At 48.0% G+C, this 22339-nt stretch overlaps 1 protein-coding gene across 1 annotated transcript in view; it reads left to right on the top strand.

Moving 5' to 3' along the window:
• The window catches only part of LOC144137596 (trafficking protein particle complex subunit 10-like), an 87409-nt gene that overhangs the window by 8483 nt on the left and 56587 nt on the right, over nucleotides 1-22339 (top strand). The window contains exons 2-7 of the mRNA XM_077669529.1: nucleotides 3847-3928; nucleotides 5713-5848; nucleotides 8108-8307; nucleotides 11314-11497; nucleotides 13203-13314; nucleotides 15679-15953. Coding sequence (XP_077525655.1) covers nucleotides 3847-3928; nucleotides 5713-5848; nucleotides 8108-8307; nucleotides 11314-11497; nucleotides 13203-13314; nucleotides 15679-15953 — 989 coding nt within the window. The remainder of the gene's footprint in view (nucleotides 1-3846; nucleotides 3929-5712; nucleotides 5849-8107; nucleotides 8308-11313; nucleotides 11498-13202; nucleotides 13315-15678; nucleotides 15954-22339) is intronic.

Raw genomic sequence — 22339 nt, 5'->3', positions numbered from 1 at the left:
TGCACCTGAACAATGCTGCATTACAGGTTGTCAGTATCATCACATTCGTCCACATGACGGGGCTAGTGGTGGTGAGACAGCTGCGGCATGAGTGACAATGAAATCTATTTTCGAGCACTGCTGTTGTTGGGCAGAGCCTTTAATGGTTAAAATATTCCTGTATCTAATCACACGGCCTGTTTTTGGGCACCACTGTTACTGATTGGCAGGGCTTACAAAACCATGAATCTATGCTTGGGAGAGTTCATTGTATGTGTCCACAGCTGCTAATGAAAAAACTGTTTTTTCCGCTTTTGTTTTCTTTTGTGGCTGCTTCCTGTGATTGTTTTGGGGCTTGGAATGCTTCCTTTTTTGGTAGACACTTGATTCCTCGTGTAGCATATCAGGTTAGCAGGCGTGTTGCTGATACAAGTCGAGCACGGGTATATCGAACACGCATATATCGAACAGTCTGAGCATACCCTTGGAAATCCCATGCAAAAGCATAGCGCTGTTGTACGCGTGTATTGAGCTCCCAATCACGGGCACATTCGATATATCGAACGCTGTGCAGCAAGTTACTGCTTGATGCGACTTTGAAGAGCTCTGTGATGTGCGGAGCTTTCAAATAAGCTTTGGATGGACATATTTTATATTTCGGATTGTCGATATATCGAACTTTTTTGTGATCCCCTTGGAGTTCGATATATATGTGTGTTCAACTGTAGGTGGTTCATGTGCTACTGAGAATGGGGCACAGGCCATGAGGACCATGTGATGTTTTCCGGTCGCGGAGTTTTGGGTTTAGGCTTAAAAGGGCACACTGGTCTTAAACCAAAAAAAGTTGTACTTTTACAGTACTGGTGATGAAAATTGAGGGACAGATTTAGTTTTTCATTCTGATTGTAGATATACAATTTGTGTTTTTGTAAAATGACAAATTTCAAATTCATTCCGATTTTTATATTTGATTTTCTGACAGCTTTTGTGGAAAAAAAACTGCTGGTCTGATGCAGCCGAAAAAGGTACCAGTGAACTGTGCACAAATCAAGGAGTGCTGTGTGAAACTAGCATCATCATTCTATTAGGTCTGTAGCAGAAGCTGCAACTGTGTGAAGTTCAGGCTCAGGAGACAAAACCGGTTTTTCTGGTTCCCACCTTTGAAGCTCAAACTTCAAATGGTCGTAACTTCTGCTACAGACCAGATAGAATGATGATGTTACGTCTCACATAGCACTCCTTGATTTGTGCACAGTTCACTGGCACCTCTTTTGGCTGCATCAGTCCAGTCTTTTTCCCAAAAGCTGTCAGAAAATCCAATATAAAAATCGGAATGAATTTGAAATTAGTCATTTTACAAAAATACAAATTGTATATCTACAATCAGAATGAAAAACTAAATCTGTCCCTCAATTTTCATCATCATTACTGTAAAAATAAACTAAAGCTAGTGTATACGGAGACTTTGTTGCGGTAATTCCAAGGGCACAGTGCTGTTCTGCTCTTCCAGGCCTGAAAAACAAATTTTATTGAGTTGCAAAATTTACGGTGGCACACTCTCGCAACTCCAAAAACAATTCAACAGTGGGAAGCACTTGTAAAACTCGCGCAGAGGGACCTTATAAAATAGAATTTGGTGAGGAAAAGTTCAAAGAGTTGATTGTTTTTTTTTTAATAAAACTTTAGCTAGCAAGCAGCAGTCTTGGTATACAAAATTCCTTATAAATGCATCAGAATGTACTGTTGCTTTGAGATCCTCCAGCGCGTGTGTACTAATGGTATGAAACCTTTTGTAAGTGAACTATCAGTACTATCAGTTTTGTGTTTAGAACTGCAAGTAGTGTCAAAATGCTGTCAACAGTTGACTATAAATAGTTCTATTGATACTTTTGTGATAGTCGACTATTTATAGAACTATCAGTAATTTACCATAGCAAACTACACTTGCTATTGGAACGTGTGTAGCCTGCAAAATTCAAATGTTGGCTTCCTTAATTTTTTTTATTCATCGTTCTAACAATGTGTTTCACGAAAAAATATGTTCGGGGATTGTGAAGTCACTTTGTTTCTGGGATGAACTCGATCGATACGCTTGGCCTAAGCTTTACCGTTGGAGCACCATTCTTTTTTTAGGGTATGCATACTTTACTTCTAAGGTGTGAAGGACGTTCAATTTTGAAGCAATGCGCTGATTCTTCGGGAATCTATGAGCAGTCAAACAAATGTTGATAGTCTACTAGAAATTATCACCACCGAGAATTCTTAGACACTGTATCAAAATCATTTATCCACAAATTTGCTATCATTTCTCCAGCTGTACTATGATTTGTAGAATGTATGTGCTTTGATAATTGTGTGTATGCATTTTGTGTCAGCTTTTACGAGATAAGGTTCAATGGGCGTTTCCTTGATGTTTTTCACAGCCTATCTAAGCTAATATTGGCAAATCTGGTGTGTGTAATTACGGATACCAACGTTGGGCTTAAAATTTCACAAAAGCCTACAATTGATACTGCTACTATATTAAGAGTTTGCATATGGCATCAATGGCACTGTACGGGAAGTTTAATAATAGTGTACTACTGATAGTGTGTCAATATCGTGTATATAGTATTTCTCTTACTTCGATTCTGATTCAGATGTTGGTTGTGTCGAATGTACAGTTAATAATTTTTCATTATTAGTGGGGTGTGAATCGGCAGATTCCGAAACGTTTTCATTTTAGGTTGGCATGCCAACAATGATTACCTGTTTGAGTTATCGGCACCTGCGTTTCTCACAAACAATTACTGTTGCATTGACGGCAAAATGTATTTCAGGATACCGTCAATCTCACTGAGTGATTATTACATGATTGGAGTCACGTAACAACTGTGGAGAATACGTTCCATGCTATTGGAACTAAAATCATAGACACGATGCTGCAACGTGCACCACTGTCAAGGGCAAAGAAATCATCATGGCTGGATAAACGTTGACCGTGCTAGGATTACAAATTTTTCACCTGTTGTTTGGGTGGACACAGTGGGGTGCAGTGCGTTCCCGTCACATCTGGAAAACTTGACAAAATACATTGCTTTCAAGTATGCGACAACGCTTGTTTCATGTGTGTCGCTTGCAATTAACCTTAACAAAGCTGTAATGTCTGCTACATTGACCAGGTGGCGTGGTTTTGAGTTTTTTGTGGCAAAGATGCAGTCAGTCAATTTCACTCAGGCATATCTGGCAGGCATCAACATTAGATACTGTGAGTGAATGGAGAGGTTGAGAGTGACCTGAAATAAAAGGGTGAACAGAGGCGAGGGGGGTGGGTTCATTTTGCCCAATGTCTTTGTCATTGACCTGTTGTCTGTGCTCGGGCTGTCTTGTAAGAGCCTGTAGACAAGCTTTTAAATCGGCCACTGTTGTGGCTACGAAGTTCAAGAAGATGCTACTTTTCTCTCAGATGAGGAAGACTGTGGCTTCGCTTTTTTTGTATGTCAATTGCTGCTCAAGCCAACCCAGCCAGTGTATGGTGCAGCGGTGTTGTGGTTCACACCAGATCGACTGTCACATTGGCGTTACCCTATGGTTGCAATGCCAAATGGGCCAGCCCCCTCAGCAAACATAAGGAAAAGCCTCTCAAACACATGGGCTGGTCTGCTGTCTCTTGTGGCGGGCTGTCGAACTTGAAATTTGCTATGCTGCAGCATGTGCAGTAAGAGAAGCTGGACTTGCAAGTCCTCCATGGGCCGTAGCACTGAATCACAAAAAATGCCTGGTTACCATATATATATGCCTTTGAATCGAGTTCATGCTCCCAGTGCCTCGGTCTGGATGGGGGCTTGGCATTACATTTTTTGCTGGCTTGCACCCTGGTGTTCACAGACGCAGGGGACAAGCAAGTGTTCAAAGCCCTCGAGCCCCTGCTTCTTGATGGACTGCCCCTGGAACCCGTCGAGTGGACACGGTACGTGCTCCCTCTCCCCCTCACAGCTGCTTTCTGTCCAGTGGCGAGTTCCCTTACGTTCGATCGTGCATCCTTTTCCAACACCTTGGGTGGCTGAGCTTGATGCAGTGGTCTGGTGGGCTTGTTCTCTGCGAGGGCCCAAACAGTTCTGCTTGCCACTTCTTCCCAGAGAATGCGTTACTCAGGATTGAAGACCAAAAAAGCTGCGGGTACTATAAGGAAGGGTAATCTGTGTCTAGGGCTTGCAGGCTCAACATTTTAGTAAATGTGCTTACCTTGCATGCACGGTGGAAAAGTTTGCTGCATACTACAGGATGAATTTTGGGCCTGAAAAAGCATGAAATTTGATTTTCCTTCTTTCCTGACTTCAACATCCTAAGTGCAATAAATAAAGTGTGAGGAATATTACCAGGAATGTGTTGTAAATCACGGTGGCAGTGAACATTTTTTTTTTTGCCACTTATGATAGGGGGTGGGGGGTGGCAAGAGAAGGGACTCTTTCTGAAGCATCCCTCTTGAAGTTCTGCTGCTGTGGAAGTATAGGAGAAAGCTACTGCATGTCTGCTGGGAGTGTTTGATCACTTTCATGCTATGGCACTGCCTGGGGGGGTGAGGGGGAGGAGGGGTAGAAGGAAGGAAGGAGGAAAAAAGGAAGGAAGGGAGGAAGGAAGGAAAGGAGGTGGGGAGGGAGGGAGGGAAGGAGGAAGGGGAGAAATGGGCAGCAGCTCCACGCACAGCCAATGCTATACCTTAGCAGCCAGCACTCCAACACATGCATTCTCCCTCTCCACTAGAGATGTAAGGTTTCATGAAATTTTGAGGGGCATGAAAAAAAAAACAGGTTTTCCATGTTTTTTTATTCAGAAAACATGAAAAATTTAGAAAGGGCTATTCGACATAGATCAATAAAAAACTCAACATAGTTCGTAAGGCAACAGCCTAGGACGTCTCATCAAGCGAAAAGTGACCGTAGTTTTTGGCCACTACATGAACGAAATCAAATTATGGCTGCTGTAAAAAGAAAATAAGTGAATAAAGTATGCATAGAAACTTACTTGTATTGGAATGGGATTTGAACTCGGGTCGCCAGAGCGGCAGCCAGGTGGGGTGACTACAGTGCTAACCCGGTTACGTGCCAGGATGAAACAAGGATTGTCCGATGCGTGCCGCATGACAGACGGACGTGACGGCACCGCAAACAGGATGCAGCAGTGAAGAAGTCTGATAATTGCTGGCTTTTGCCTTCAAGTCACTCAAGAGGCTTAAGTGTGCGATACATTTTTCCCTTAGCACTGAAAAGAATATAATTTTTACATGCTGCATCACACAAGTCCCAGCAGAGCTTGCGCTCTCAAAATCTGCGCATGATTTCACGTCAAGACACTGATCTCGGAAAGCATTTCCCTCACTGCAGATTGGTCGCGTCACAACGAATTTCCCCAGAGGAGCTCTGTTCGTTTTTGTCAATGTTATCCTGGTTGAAATAAACGAAAAAAATAAATTTCTTTTTTCAAAGTTCTTAATGTTTTTTTTTTCAACTGCTCACATTTCTACTCTGCGCATGATTAACAGGTGCACAATCCCTTTGTGATGGTTGTCAAACGACACAAAAAGAAAAAAGAGATGGTTGTGCCTGCTTCCCTGTCTCTGTTTGTTCTGTTCCTGCAAAGTAGTTGGAGCGGGTGAGCTAGGCCTGACCAAAGTGTTTGTTGGTCGAGGTCTCTTCAACACTAGGGGAAAGAAGCATGTTCCCCCCGTGCACCCCCTTACCCCCCCCTGCGCAGGTCGTATGGGCGTGGGCCCAAGACGGTGCGTGTGGAGTGCCGCTTTGTTGAGTACGAGGCGAGCCGGCTGGCCAGGGAGAAGGAGGGCCGCCTGCTCGACCAGGCCCACCTGCACCTCTTCTGCACAGACTGCAACGTGAGTGGGGCACCAGCAGGCACGAAATCGGTCAACGCTTCGAGCATTTTCTAGCGTGAATGGAGGGAACCAAGTGGGCTTGAATAGGGAGCACGAGTGGGAAAACGAAAACCAAGAGGTGGGCAGCCGAGGTCCACATACCTTAGAATACCAATCAAGCACCCCCAGCATTTTCCGGTAATTTCGCATTTCTGTACTTGACCGGGCAAACGCCCCCTCCCACTTTCAGCCATTCCGGAAGCACTTTTTTCGGGTTTTTGGATGCCACAGTGTTCAAAGCCAATGTGAATGTCAGAATGTATGTTTTTAGCATTTACTAAGTTAGGTGTCGTAAATGGACATCTTCGGCAATGCCGGCTGCAGTGCTTTTCTTGCGGTCGCCGCCATTTTGTGCCGCCATTTTGTGCCGCCATCTTGAATTTGGGGCTCGATCCGATTAACGAACCCCTCCCTATCTCTAGATCAATTTCCTACAAGTTTTGGGGAGGGCGCTTGCTTGGTAATTTACGGTAGGGAGGTCGCTTGGTGAGGTCTTGATTTACAATAGACCTAAGCTTGGCATCGGACAAGTCACTAATAGTTGCACACTAAGCTGAAACTGTTGCTACGTTAAAGAACCGAGTTTATTGTGCGCTAAACGGTTTCTGGCAGGATTCGCCTTTGGTGATTGCTTTCAGCCTCACACCATTATTTGGCTTGGGAGAATCACTGTTACCTCGCAGACATTCACAGATAAAGGTTTCTGCATTCTTAGAGGGGAGAAATCCTGCTGTGTGCGTGTGTGTACGGGGGCTTTAATCACAGCTGTTATGACATAGTCACGTGCACTTGTGTCAGGAGGGCAGGAAGCCAGTCAGGCCATTGAGAACCCAGGATTGGTAGGCAAAAAATTTTTTCCCCGAGCTTATGTTTCTTGTGGTTGTAACTACACTGGATGGTGATAGGCCCAGGGAACCCCGCAATATCTGTCAGCAGGTTGCCACAGTAGGCGTTTTGACAGAGTGCGCCACAAAGTGTGAATGCGAGTTCGTTTTTGGGGGACGTTAGTACCTTGTTAAAAATTATCAAGTTAGCAGTGTGAGTAGAACACACTGTTGGGCAAGTTGATGTATATTTGGTATAACTTGCAGCATGATTATCATCTTTGTGTCGTCCTTGTTGAATCGCACTTTAAGTTGTACCAAATTGGCAGTGTGAATGTCAGAACATATTGCCATGTTGTCCAGGAAGGAAGAAATTAGTGTAAGCTTCACTTCCATCACTTACTAAGCGTCAGGTCCAGTTTCTTGATGTCTCACACAGAGCTTAGCACACATTGTTCTCCTCGGTCTATGCTGTGAGATAGCTTTTGGCGTCTACTATCTTTTGTGCCTTTTGCATTAATGCATGTATGTTTCAATGCTTTTCATTTTCACTCGTTTGGTTCTACCAACACCACGCAAGTCTTATTTGCTTTGGAATGGTGAGTTGGCTAGTTCTGCTGTTTCATGGCGGGGTCGGGCCGTTACACCGTCCTAGTGCATTTTCCACCTTATTTCTTTGGTGATGTCGCCGCATCTGCTGAGACGTCAAAGGTGGATGACCTGTAGGCAGTTGCATCCACCTTTCCAGACATCACCCACTAGAGATCATCTCCCTAAGTTTTCGTTGGTGAAAACTTAGATCAGTGTTAGGAGAAGCCTTGTTAGCGTAATAGCATAAAACACCGAGGCACCTGTCAGCCTTGCTATGAGGGAATGGTTGTGGGACGTGGGCTTTGAAAGGGCTTTGCTTTCTCCCAGTAGGAATACGTCAGGGCTTTTAGGGTCAAAGCCCCTTAGGGGCTGGGGCTGTTGGCGTCTCCTGTCGTCGTCGTAATCGTCGTCTCATGTAATCACGGCACTAAAACAATGGGAAACTCGTTTACACCTCGTGCTAGAGCACTTTGTGCTTCAAAGACGAGAGACTTTTACGGCAAAACTGTATACGTCTACCCCCCCAGCGGTTTCATCTCTGTTGGCAAAAATGCCAAGGCACCAAGAATACACTTATACACCGCATGCTTCGGAACCCCTCTTCAGGTTTTACGTTAGTGGAGATGGCCCGTGATTGTTTTTGAACTGAGGGAAAGCAGGAAGTTGGTGCTTCCTATTGCAGTTGTTGAGATTTCGGAACTTTGGGATATCTGGCCCTACCAGTACAGCATCGGCATTTGTGGGCCTTTCAGCCTGTGGGATGGAACACGACGCGGTGACACAACCTTCCCCCTTCTTCCCTTAGGACCTGGAGGCGTACCGTTCACGGGTGCGCGAGGACGTCATCGAGTGGATGTCGCAGCTCAAGGAGGCCGGTGTCTATGACTGGATGCTGGTGGCCGTGGAGCCGGCCGACGCCCGGCGCGCCAACAAGGCCAAGCTGCTGTCGCGGGCCACCGTCTTCGACCGCATGCGCGCCGACTTCCCCAGCAAGCACTTTGACCGGTACGTAGCGACCACCATCGCCACCTTTTGCATAGTGTGTACTGGGGCTCGAGTAGCAAGAGTGGCGTTTTCATCATCTTCGAAGCAGTTGCCTCCTAATGTTGAAGGTGTTTGTAGATGCCGTGATTTCTACTAGGCAAGGTATAATTAGTAGAGTAGGTTTTATTGACAGTGTAGGGGCAAGACTAGCTGGGCCCAGAGGTGAGAGTGGGTCAGCATGCATGAGCTCGTAATGCGTACCTTGACACCAATACATGTCATAGTCGCAACAGTTAAACGCCTTCTACTGCTGCATTTATTTATGTGTAGGCCGGCCTCGATTCTAAGCCTGAGTATCAAAACGTTAAAAAGTGTTAAAAAGTCTTTTGAGTGCAAGGTGCTGAAAGGGCGGGGACAACAATAGCCAGGATAACAAAACAGCATTTATTAGCCAAGAACGTGCCTGGGATCATTCAACATTGTTTTCTCTGGCTTCATTGTTACTGTCCTTCTTTTTGTCGTCACTAATTGTAGAGTGTGTAACCTTAGATGTTGTCAAGGGCGTTTTTCATTTCTCCATTTTCTGAATGAACGTGTAGTCGAGCTTTCCGGGATGTCATCTCAGGGTTGTCTTACTGCCCCCTTAAATTACTAAGAATTTTTTCATCTGTTCCAAATTCTTGCCTTGTGTGACACTGAAGGTTCAGCAAATTCTCCCCTGCATGCAGAACTTTTCACTTGAAGGTGGCAGTATATGGTAAAACCCTAGCTGCTGTCCATTTTTAGCAGGAGCATCAAAAAAAGCATAAGAGACAAGAAATGCAAAAGCCGGAAAAGTGGAAAAATAAAAAAATGTCAGCAGTGGTGAACTGCACACAACTTCATTAGTTTTTTATCACCTTAAAAAATTGGGCAGTGTTTCTGCCGCATTTTCTTTTGTACTGCAGTCTTCTAGAACTTGCCCTGGGCTTTCTGGAACTTGCAGGGCTTTCTTCATTGCCACTCATCCAGTCAGTGCTTGTTCAGTTGATGGTATCAATGTTCTTGATCTAATTGGGCGTTTGATAAATGCACACTGACCTAACACTGCAGGAGTCGATTTGCCAGTGCTGAACTGTGTGTGACACTTTATGGAAAGGAGAACTCTAGGGATCACGCTAAGGGACAGGAAACCATCCGCATGGATTAGGGTGGAGGACATTCTAGTTCAAAAAGCGGAGGAAATCGGCATGGGCGGGTCATATAATGCGTATGACGGACAACAGGTGGACCATCCATTTGACAGATTGGCTTCTAATAAACTGCAAACACAATAGGGGTTGGCCAAGGTCAAGATGGCGAGACAAGTTGCGAAAATTCAAGGGGGCAGGGGGGAGGAGGGGGAAACATAGACTCAACTTGCACTCGATAGGCGTGGTTGGAGATATTTGGGAGAGGCTTTCGTCCTGCAGTGGACACAACCAGGCTAACGATGATGATGATGATTCAGCACATGAGGTGAATTGAGGCTTTGTCAGTGCTCTTAACTTCGGACTAATCAGTTTTTTGTGTTTCATAGACAATGTAAACATCATGATTAGTACCTTTAAGATTGAAAATAAAACAAAAGAAAGGTTGGGTACTACAAAGGTGATTTTTGCGTTTTTTTTTCCCCCACACAATTGCAGCATCTCCCTCGGCGTGAAATTTTATTCCAGTTTCAGGCTGGAGAAATGTAGTGTGTTGCGAAGGAGACAGGCACTGAATGGTGTAGGGAGCCCTCACTGTATGGCTGCTGGTTTTTCTTTTTATCAAACCTGATACAAAAAAAATGAAGAAAGCTCACACTAACACGTAAGACTTGAAGTTAGCGAAGCTGTATGCAGCCTTCACGACCATCACGGCTGTCTTAAGTTCATGATTGCAGCTTATTTGCTTCTTTTTCTCTGCCCCAACACACCACGGAGGGGCAAGAAAAATAGCTCCGGATATTTCCGCATCATTGGCAGCATAATACAATGTTTAGAAAAAGGAGTGGCGCGCAGTAACGTTGTGTTTATTCAGATAACAAACATACCAATGGTTATCTGATTTTTTTGCCAGCACGCTGAGAGTGCGATACTGAGGAGGAGGGAAGAGGTGAAGAAATGAAGAAATGCAGGCTTTCAAAGCGTATTGCTGTACAACAAGGCGTTTGCACTGAGCTGATTACTTGCAAATAGTTGCTAGGCGATTGGAAGCCCCCCTCTCGCTTGTGGCAGGAACGGCGCCGTTATCTTATCCTCTGACTAGGCACGGCAGCAACTGACCTTGGCAGGCAAGCCGTGCTCGCATTTATCGCGACCGCACGCTCCCGACTAAGGCAGGATGACACGGGTTCAAGACTAAACACGAAAACATTATTTTTGCTTTTGACTTTGAAGAATTGTAGATGGAAAACAGCAAGGACAGCTGTTCACAACACATACATAACGGCGCTGCGCCAGCAGCAGAGCACATTCGCGCGATTTCAACTGGATACGGATTGGCTATAGCTCAGGCTTGGCGAACCTAGCTTGCCCCTCATGTAAAGACGGCCCGCCGCATCGTCATCACCATCAAACAATGGCGTCCACATGCGAGTTTGTTTTTGTTTGTTGGTGGCAGTGTGGGCGCAGCGCGCATGTTTTCGGTGAAACTAAATGTCATGAATGTATAAAAAGTTACAGATAGCTGGCACTATGCTTATTTTATTGTAAAATAATCGTTCAAACCCAGAGAAAATCATTGAAAATTTCGTTGAAGCGAAAGCAAGCCAGACAAATTGTTCGTTGTTGCGAGGACTTTGTTGCATTGACTTCTATGGCTAGCTGACGGGGAATTGGAAATATTTCGTTGAAGCGGAAATTTCATTTAAGCAGACTTCGTTGTAGCGGGATTAGACTGTAGTGCGTACTACATCGTGATTTAGCCTTCCCGCGAAAGTGAGGCAAAATGGGTGCAGACAAGTGCTTGAGACACTGCATGTGGCACTGGAGGGTATTGCGTGACCACCACGTCCCTTTGCAGGTGTGTGCAGGTGGCGGAGGCGAGCGGTGGGGGGGCCAGCACGGGGGTGCTGCTGGGGCGGCTGCGGCAGCTGCTGCTGCACGCCACGGGGAGACACCTGGGCCGCTACGAGGAGCTGATCCGCACCCAGCGGGAGCGCCGCACCGCCCCGCAATGGTCCTTCCTGCACTTCTTCTTCCTCCAGGTGGGGCGGGGGCAGGGCCCTTCTAGATGACTCTTGCGTATGCCTGAATACGCCGAAGCAACGCCTAGGTTGTAAAGCACACCGCACTCCGGATTTACTCTGATTACCGGGGATCTTTAGCATGCTCCCAAATCTTGACACACGGGCGTTTTCGCTTTTCACCTACAGCTGAAAGACAGCCACCGTGGCCGGGAATCGAACCCACGTCCTTGGGCTTAGCAGCACAATGCCTTAGCCCATGGTTTCTCAAAATGGCGTCCGCGGGACCTAAGGATTCCACAGGCCCCTTCTCGGGGTTCCACGAGCCACTGATACATTTTCCCTGGTTCCACACTCGCCAAGTAACTTAGATGGCAAACCCGAGATGCGATCGATCTAAGGAACCTCTATATATACTTATGCCCAAGTGTCAGGTAGCACATCTAAGTGCATAGCAGAAAGGCACGAGCTGTGCAATAAATCCCGTCAGCAGCTTGTAGCCAGCCAGACTGCGAAAACGGGCCGCGTGGTTAAACTATTGCACTTGAATCTCGGCCTTATATTACCCCCATGCGCATTTCTCTTGTTTGGAGATAGGTGCCACTAGCGTACGCACTCGTGTAAAGTCGACATTCACATGCATTAAATTCAAAGGAAGCAAGCTTGCTTCTGTTTGAATTTATTGCACGTGAATATAGCGGGAACAGAATGAAAAATGGCAAGGGGGGGGGGGGGGGGGGGTTCTTTGGCACTTAACGGAGCTTAGCAGGGTTCCCTGGGACCAACATGCTTGAGAATCCCTGCCTTAGCCATTGAGCCACTGCGTTCGCTAGTCTAGCAGCAAATGCATAGATTTCTTGGTATTGGTCTCTTCAACACCACTTATTGGGCACCGCTTGTTAACACGACAATAGTACGACAGAACAGGATCTGCGAGCACAGACTCTGCAAATGAGAAGAGCACGACATCAAGACATATTGCAGAAGCACTGCACTAATAAACACATCGATTGCCGAGGCCACATTCAATGGCACTGCAGGGAAGCGCGGGAAGACCAAAATTTGACCCAAGAGACCAGCATAGAAAACGTTGGTTTCTGTTGATGTTACCACCACCCACCGTTGTTGCTCAGAGACTAAGGCTTTCTGCTACTGAACCCAAGGATGAGGGTTTGATTCCCAGCCACGGTGGCCACTTTCCTGATGGAGGCAAAAAGCAAAAAACGCCCGTGTTCAAGATGTCGGCGCATCTTAAAGATCCCCCCAGGTCACGGAGAGTAATCCGGAGCTTTCCACTATGGCATGCCTCATAGCCCAGGTTATCTTCGGTACGTTGAACCCTATAATCCGACGTTACCATCACCAACAGGCTGTTGATCCCTAGCTGCAGTAGTTATGGGCCGTTGTGTGTGCAACAGATGGCGTCACATACAACTGGAGCTTCAGTGGATAAAAAAAGAAATTGCTCCATGACCTCACTTGCAGTCAGCTTGAAAAAAAAAAGGAAAAGATGAATTGATATCAGTGCACACTAGGGGACCAGGGAGGAAGGAAAACCGGATAAATAGAAGTGCAATGTTTCCAGTTTGAGAGAAAAGCAACCCAGTGAATTTCGGGCATTCACATGATGTCGGAGGTGTTGGCCACTGGTGGTGGAGAGTCGCGGACCCTGCCGTGACCCCTGCCGTGACCCCTGCCCCTTGGTTCCCTGCCCCTTGACCCGTAGGAGGAGCTGGCGTTTGTGCTGGAGGCCCTAGGCCTGTACGAGGAGGCCCTGGTGCAGTACGACGAGCTGGACGCCCTCTTCACCCAGGTGGTCATCAACTCAGCCAGCTCGGGTGAGTGCACCACCAGGGCACCACCAGGCCACTACCAGTGCTGCACTGGTGGTGGTGGCAGTCACTTTGCTAGTATTTAGTCGGTCAAGCTTTTGTGGGTGCTGCAGTGTGCTCCTGTGCAGAGCGTTGGGCCAAGTGTTTAGGAATAAAGGGCAGTACGGTATGTGTGTGTGTTGACAGGAGGGGCACTAGCTTGCTTCGAACAAGCCTTGCTTTAAGCATTGCCAAGAACAGCATAGGTGGCTTCTATTCAGCAAAAGAAAACAGAATAGAGTAATTTCATGAGGTGAAATGTACTACTGGACTGTTTAGTCTGAAGTAAAGCAAGAAAGCCATACCAGCGAGAAAGGGAGAGGACCTCGCATTGCCTGTTTGGGGACCAGAAGTTTTGCAGCCGTGGGGTCTGTGATTTTGTGCTGTTAGGCTGCAATGGGAAGTAAACAGAAATCAAAAGTGGGGGAAAGATTCAACATTCTTTTGCTAGTCTTCATCTGTGTGAGCCTGTATTGTGTGAGGTCAGATTCCCTCAAGGGCTTGTCTCCTGGAGTGTAAACTCCCGTCGCTGTAGAATGAGGTGATGTAGCTGTTTCTCTCACTGTTGAAGCTTGCATCCACTGTCTAATGGGCAATGTGAGGTGTTGCATGACCACTGCACTTTCAGCCGTGGTTTAACCACTGTTGGTTTTAGCCAGATGATACCATTTTCAGAACTCTCGTTATCGTACAAGCACCAGAAACACAAGGCGTCAGTTTTTACCTATCCCCCTACTAAAAGGACCGAAAAGGAAACTTGTGCCTTCATCATTTCTGGCGTAACAGCCTCACCATGAGCAATTGCATCTAGCTCAAATGGAAAGTCCAAGAACTCTCTTCTGACAGCAAGTGTTGGCAGTGTTGTAAAAAATCAGGGAGTCTAAAACTCAGCAAATTGGAAATGAGAATTGCCAGACTTTATTGTGGACTGTGAGTGGTACTCTTCAATTATCGTGTTGGACTCGCCACGGACTCCCTGAGAAGCAGTCCGAGATTCATTTCTGCTATATATTTCTGTGACACGGAGAGTCCACGGACTACTGAGGACTATCTGCAGTGAGTCCGAGACTATAAATCAAAGAGCCCCTTGGGCATGCTGACTGAGCCTTGTCATGGCTAATGCCCGTGTCATGCGGCAAGTCTAATGGCATTTAGAGCGAATGGCATTAGCTGTGAATGCCATTAGTTTGGTGCTGCTTGAGAATGCTACATGACATTTACACGAATGGTAGTCGGTGCTTGAGTGAGTTCAGAGAACACATTTGCATTAGCTTCCGTACCGAATGAGTAGCCTCAACCGCAGGGGTTTGTCAGTAAACAAGGAAGTTTAATAGTGGAGCAAAGACCACCATGTCTAAAACGGACCAGTAAATTAATATTTTTTGCCTGCATGTTGTTTTACATAGAAAAAACAAGTAAATGACACCTTTATGAAGCTCTGCGGTGTTTACTGCTATCTGGATACGGATTTTTCACTTCTCTTGGCTTGTGATGTGAATGTAACCTGAAACCGAGCTCTACTTTTTAGAGCCCTGCACTTTGGTGGCTGCTACTGTGGTTTGGTGCTGGCAATGGCAATGGCAACGGAGTGGTAACCGAGTGAGCGAAGACCGAAGGAAAACGGCAGAGGAAAGTGTGGCGAAAATGTGCGTGGGAGGGAAGTATGCTGAGCCCACACAAGTGTCTTCTTTGAGTGGCCGGCAAAAGTGTGAGGGGGAGGGCGGCATGTGCTGCCCTGACATCGTCTTTCTCACTGTCTCCCCCTCACACTTTTGCCAGACGCTCCTCCCCCATTTGTGGGTCCTCCGAGCCACATGAAATTTGCGCGGGAGGTTCAAACACGATTTACAACTACATGCTGTGTGGCAGTGACGCATTGCGAGATAGTGGCAGAGTGGCATGCACTGCAGTGGCATTCGCCGATCACGCGATCACTTCCTGAGACGCAGCAGCTATGCGCCGTGACCACGAACACTGCAGTTTGTACTGCAGACAAATTTCGCATTAGGGAGTATAGTAATCGTCAGGGATTTCTTAATTTCAAAAGTAGAACTTTTGTTTTTAAAGAAGTAGGTGGTTTACAAACATCACGAATACATTTAAATCATTATCCTGCGGTTACTTGAGTTTCTCAGTTGCCACTGTTATTATAAAATAACATTTCTTCTGCCGTGTAGACTTGCATAACCAAACCAAATGGCACTCGTAGCTAATGCCATTCGCCTAGAATGATGGGGGGTATGAGAGGTGAAAACACACTTGGTTGCTGGGTGTGCCCTGATTGTCCCAAGGCCTCCCCTTGTGCCCCCTCCTGTTCCTGTTCCTCCGCAGAGGAGGTGCCCGAGTGGCTGTCGCAGCTGGTGGCGCAGGGGTGCGAGTCGTGGGGCGGCCTGCGGCTGGGTGTGGACCCGGGCCAGAGCCCCGAGCGGCAGCAGCTGCTGCGGGGCGGGGGCGGCCTGCTGGCGCTGCGCAACTACCTGTTTGGCCGCCAGTGCTCCCTCCTGCGGCTGCAGGGGGCGGCCACCAGGGGCCGCTGGGCCCCCGAGGTGGCCCAGCGCACGCTCGCCTTCCTGCACAACACCGTCCACGAGCTGGCCCTGCTGCAGGCGAGTCCCCTTGTCTTGGAAGAGCCACCGGCTTCTTCTGGAGTTTTCTGCTCTTATTCCATGAAGTGATCCATGTCGCGCTGCTTGGCTGCACATCAACAACCACTTAGCAGATGGACGTCGGTACTGCATGAAAAATTTTTGCACTCTGCATAATGCTAATTCCCCTCAACGTAATCCCGACATCAGGGATTGTAACCAGGCAGCCAGCCAGTACGACCTAGGCATCGTCCAGTTTGTTCCAAAAACTGGTCATCCGCCACGGTGGCTCAGTGGCCACGGCGTTGTGCTGCGGAGCCCAAGGATGGGGGTTTCATCCTGGCTGCGGTGACCACTTTTCTGATGGAGGCAAAGAGCGAAAATGCCGCATGTTTAAGATTCTGGCGCACATTAGAGATCCCCACGTGGTCAGAATTGATCCGGAGCACTCCACTGCATTGTGCCTTATATTCTAGGTGCAGTTCCAACGTGTTAAACCCTTGGAATTTGTTCAAATACTGGTCAGTGCGGTCAAGATGCCAGAGAATATATAATCCTTAGTGAATGTTAGCATGACTGTTGGTGCCAGTCATTTACTTCTGACAAACCCCTTTCAATCCTTTGCGGTCTGTTGTCCGGCCCTGCCCGAAAACGCAACATGGCCGTAGCGGTTCGCTGTCCGGGTATTCAAGGTGTTCAAGGTTCAGTTTCGCAGTTTTTATCACTGTGATGCACCCACATTCTTCGTATACATGATGCGCCATCTTTTGAGGGATAAGTGAACTTCGTTTGTTGAAGTTTCCTTCTTTTTGCACTAGGGTGCAGCACAATGTTCTGCACGGGCCCCATAGATTTTAGTGTGTTTTCACATGCCCGCTGTTCGCTGAGAAGCATGGCTGCTTTCTTATCGTGTGCGTTCTATGGTGGTGCACTTGGCGAGAGAGAGAGAGAGAGAAAACGTTTATTTGAGCTTTCTAAGGTGGGAGTGGTTCCCTAGTCCGGGAATCCATCAAGTGAGCAGAGAGCCTTCGCTCTGGATGCCAGGAGCTGCTGGACGTCCAGACGGTCGCTGGTCACCAGGTTCTCCCACAGCTCAGGGGTGGGAAGAGGGGATCGGTGAGGTGGAAGTTTGGGATTGCACACACACTGTATTATAACATGAGCTAGAGTTCCGGGTTGTGAACAAAACTGGCATACAGCAGAGTATTGAGTTGGAAATATACGATGCAGGCGAACTGGGTGAGGAAAGGTATTGGTTTGTAGTCTTCGGAGCAGCGATTCTTCTTCCTTGGATAGTGCAGGGTGAGGAGGAGGGAAGTGTTGTCTGTCGGACCGGTAATATTGCGTGATGTCCTGATACGTTACGAGCGGGATTAACGATGTGGTTTCCTCGGAAGCCTGGAGAGAAAGGGCGCAGGCTTGCTGATGAGCAAAGTTGTTGCCCGTCAGGGAGGAATGGCCAGGAGTCCAGATGATATTAACTTTCCGGCTGGGTTGGTGTGGTAAAAGTAGCTTTAAAGTAGAAGGGGCCACTCTCCCGGCTAAGAAACTTCGGCAGGCAGCTTGGTAATCCGTAATAATGATTGGGTACTTCGTGTGTATGAGGGCTAAGGCTATAGCTAGCTCCTCGGCAACCCAGGTTGATGATGTCTTGATTGATGCACAGGTAATGAGGGCGCCCTTTGTGGTGACTGCGGCTACTTTGTGTTGACCATTAGGGTAGGTACTAGCATCCGTATAGGTGACATCTGTTCTTTTTCCATAAATATTCTCATGTGCTTGGCTTCGGGCTTGTCGGCGGCCGGGATGGAGGTCAGGGTGCATATTTTTGGGTAAAGGGCAAACCTGGATGTTACTTCTCCAATGGTCAGGGAGGGGCTGACAGACAATAGATTGGGGGCATGGGATATGAAGGCTGTTTAGGAGGGCTAGCCCTGCAGGTGTTTGTGTTAAACGGAGCCGTTGGCTTGATAGGTGGCCTTCAATAAGCTCGGATACCGTATTGTGGAGGCCAAGTTGTAGGAGACGGGCCGTCGAAGTGTTCATAGGTAGATTTAATACTTGCTTAAAAGCTTTGCGGATTAATCGATCAATGCTTTCTGTGTCACTTTTGGTGAGGGTAAGGTAAGGTGTTACATAGGTTACTCGCGAAATCAGGAGAGCTTGAACCAGTCGAATGAGATCTTTCTCCTTCATGCCCCGGCAGCGGTTCGAAACGCGTCGAAGCATGTTGGAGACTTGCTGAAACGCCTTGGAGAGCTTCAATAAGGTTTGATCATTACGCGTGTTGGCCTGGATGATTAGGCCTAAAATTCGAAGTGAGGAGCTGGGTCGTATGGTATGGCCGTCGAGGTGGATACAAATCGGTTCAATGTGTGAAGCAGGGGGATGTTTGCGTACGACGAGAAGCTCCGATTTTTGTGGCGAGCATTGAAGCCCGACTGATGAGGCATATTTCTTAACGACATCCGTAGCCTGTTGAAGTGAGTCTTGGATTTTTCCAATGGAGTCAGTGTCTGTCCATATTGTGATGTCATCAGCGTAAAGTGCGTGATGAACGTGCGGGATGGCGTCGAGTTGATGGGGTAAGTCCAGGAGGGCCAGATTGAAAAGTAGTGGAGAGAGGACGGAACCTTGAGGCGTGCCCCGATCACCCAGTGCAATAGGCTGAGATTGAACATCTCCTACCCGGATAATAGCTTGGTGTTGAGTTAAGAAGTCAGCAATGTATGAGTACGTGCGGTGGCCGCAGCCTGTTTGATTTAGACGGGATAGTATGGATGAATGCGACACATTGTCGAATGCGCCTTTCAAATCTAAGGCAAGAATGGCTCGCGGGGAGTGACGGGTAGCCGGGGCAAGGACCTCTTCTTTAATTCGAAGGAGAATATCCTGGGTACTCAGATGCTTCCTGAACCCATACATGGTGTTGGGAATGAGACCCTTGTTTTCAAGGAAGGTTTGAAGGCGCTTCAATAATAATGGTTCAACCAATTTACCCACACAGGAGCTTAGAGAAATGGGCCGAAGGTTATCTAGGTGAGGGGACTTATTAGGCTTGGGTACGAACCGGATCTCAGCTGTCTTCCACTGGGGAGGGAGTTGGCCTGAGCCCCAGCATAAATTGATGTGGTGGAGCAGATGATCGAGAGAGTCGCCATCCAGATTGGTGAGAAGCCGGTAAGTGGCTTGGTCTGGACCTGGAGCGCTATTTTTGTTGCACTCGGAGAGAGCTGCTTCTAGTTCGTACAGTTTGAAGTCCTTATCCAGGTCATTGTTCGTCGACCCCGTATAGGGGGGTGGGGTGAAGTGGCGGGAGGTGTTGAGGTATTTAGCCGTGAGCGCTTGTATGAGGTCATGGGACGATCCGCTGAATGAGTGTAGGGTGCGGGTAATAGAGCGCTGAGTTTCATTCTTGCTGGAAAGCGGGTCCATAAGATACCTTAGCAAATGCCATGTTCGGCGAGTGGTGAGGGTACCTTGGAGGCTGTCGCATAACTGAAGCCAATTCTCTTTGGAGAGGTGTTTGGCGTATTCAGTGGCTTCTTTGTTAAGTGCTGCAATTCTGAGGCGGAGTTTGCGGTTATGTCTTTGCCGTTTCCATCGTTTTGTTAAGCTTCGACGGGCCTCCCAGAGATGTAAAAGTTTAGCATCCACGCTAGGTGTCTGGAAAGAAGTGGCTATGGTTTTTGTGTTCAGTCGGACTGTTTGAATTATGTCATCGATCCAGTCGGTGAAAGGTTGGTCCGGGTCTATGGGGCGCGACGAATTGGCCTTGCGAAAAGCATCCCAGTTGGTGAGGCGGATGACCCCTGTCTTGACGTTGTAATTATGATTGCGAATGGTGAGTTGGATAATGTCATGGTCAGATCTAAGGTTCTCGTGAGTTGATGACCATAGTACATCCAAGGTGCCCTTGAGGAAAGAGAGGTCTGGAGAAGTGTCCCTCGCTGTGCTGGTTCCCGTTCTTGTTGGTAAGCCGGGCTGATTAAGCAGCAGGAGTTGAAAATCATCGACTGCTTGCGCCAGGAGGACGCCCCTTTTTGTTTTGTACGTGTAGCCCCATTGAGGATGTGCAGCATTGAAATCGCCGAGAATAAGTAGGGGCCCTGTTTTAGCGATAGCGATGGCATCGCGTATTGTGGATGAAATATCAGGGGCATTTTGGGTAGGGCGGCAATAAATGTTCAGAACGTAGAGGCTTGATTTACGTTTGATCGATGGAGATAGGAGCTCGGTGAACACATGATTACATCCCCGTTGTGGGGTGACGTGTGCAACTGCAGATATGGTGTTACGAATTAGTGTGAGGGTGGAGCAGTTATTTGGCGGGCCGTAGGGGATATACCCAGGGAGCTTGATGTGAGAATTCGCCTCCTGGAGGACAATGACTGCTGGTTTAGAATCAAGGGTGGTGATGTATTGAGTAAGGGCCGCAGCTTTTTGTTTGAAGCCTCTGCAATTCCATTGTAGGAGTGTCGTTGAAGGTGGGTTAGGCTGTCTCCGCGCCATCAGGTAAGGAAGCTGGGATGACATTGTCGGCGTTTCGGGCGTATGGAACGGCGCGGGTGTGGGTCCTTAAAGAACCTTTTGTAGTCCTCTCCTGCCGGATGGGGCCGAGATCATAGTTGTGCTCGAGTGAACTGGATGGAGTGCTGATTGAGGCGACGTCTTTCCTGAATGTGTTATATTCCGTGCGAAGTGATGCAATTTCTTGCTGTAATTTCTGATTTTCTTCCCGAATAGTGTGAAGGTCTTGGTTTATGGAGGCTAGCTGTGTAGCGAGTGTAGAAAACATGTCTTGGATTTGCGGTGGTGGCGGTGGCGGTTGGGTCTGTTTTGAGGGGTGTGAGTTACACGGTTCTGGCGTTGGACTAGGAGGGTTAGGTTTCTTGCGCTTTTCGCTAGCAGTGGAGTCAGCTTTCACGAGAGCATCAAGGCGAGCTTGGAGCGATGCTATTAAAGTGTTTTGCTGTTCCAAAATTTGAGTAAGGCGCTTACATTCAACACAGGCAGTTGGGTGCTCGGATTGTTGTTGAGGGGGCGTGAATAGGTACTGGGGTTGAGCTGTGGGAGACACCCGTTGGGCCCAGCTTACTTGTTTTGGCTGGTTGGACTCCGTCTCGGGTGAAGGCTTTGAATCCCGGGACTGGGCGACTTGTTTGCTTCGAGAATGGCTGCGTCTCCGTGCTGAAGGAGTTGTTGAACGGTCTCGATGACGGCCACGAAATGGGGAGGAGGCTCGAGAAGTAGATGTGCTGGCATGGTCTTGTCTGAGTCGTCTTTGTCGAAGAACAAACGGTTCGGCATAACGCTTAGGACAGCCAGGTGCCCCGGACAGGTGGGCGCCAGCACAAAGGTCACAGGTAGGCGAGCATGGGTGGTTCGGCTGAGGCTCTTTGATCCCGCAATTATGGCAGACGGGAGTGGTTGGGTGAGGACAAGCCGTGGCTCTGTGGCCGACGGTATGACATGTAGAGCAGACTGGGATAGTTTTCCTGTAGATAGAGCATGGGTATTCGGCGCCGTACAGCCGGACTGTGTAAGGACCCCTGGGCCCTGCGAAGGTCAGAACCACTGTAGATGAGGTGCCAAGTCTTCGAACTGTGTAGACTTCATCCAAGGACTGATCAATGTTGTGGAGAATGTCTGCTTCAGTGAGTCGGACCGGGACCCCACTGATGACGCCTTTGACGGAGTCGTCGGGGGCCAGGCCGTAAAGTTGGACGGGGTACTGCTTGTTTTCCAGGGTTAGGTGTTTGATTTGAATAAGAGCTCGTGCCACGTCAGAGGACGGAGTACTGATGGTGGCAGTGTTTTGAGTTACGTCCACTCGGAGGCGCAGATTTGCCTGACGCCACGTGACCTTGATGGCGTTCAATAGTGCCAGGGAGAGATCAGCATATTGAATGTTGCCAAGCGGGAGTCCGCCCTGGGGACGCAATACTAGTTTGAAATCGTCCTTGGGCAATGGTTTAGGCCTGACGGAAGACTTACTTGTGTGTGCCGGGGCTTGCTTGGTCTGTGGTGGTGACATGGGTGCGGCAGGGTTTCCTGCGGCGACACTGCGCTGCCGGCGACGTTGAGCTCGGGAAACCACCTCGATGAAGTCATGCTCATGGTGATTAGATTCAACTGAGTGATCTTCTGTAATACCGGGGTCCATTTCAGTGTCCGAGGCTGTGTTGGTTGAAGGCTGAGGTTCTTGATTACCGACTGAGCGACCTTCTTCTGTGTTATCAGAATCCATATCTACTTCCGAGGAAGTGTTGTCTAAACGCACAGGCACGGGGCTAGAGGTGTCTTGCATGATGAACTCCTTGGCTGCGCCTACCGAATGGCGGTAGGCACGGCTCGGGAATTATGAACAGATAAATCAGGAAATATTCAACCCACGTGGTCAAGGC

The sequence above is a fragment of the Haemaphysalis longicornis genome, unplaced genomic scaffold (genome assembly GCF_048455015.1).
Source record: "Haemaphysalis longicornis isolate Haplotype H1 unplaced genomic scaffold, Haemaphysalis longicornis Haplotype H1 scaffold_41, whole genome shotgun sequence".
NCBI classification, from domain to species: Eukaryota; Metazoa; Arthropoda; class Arachnida; order Ixodida; family Ixodidae; genus Haemaphysalis; species Haemaphysalis longicornis.
Note: the sequence above shows the minus strand (reverse complement) of the source record. Positions and strands in the feature narration are given on the sequence as shown.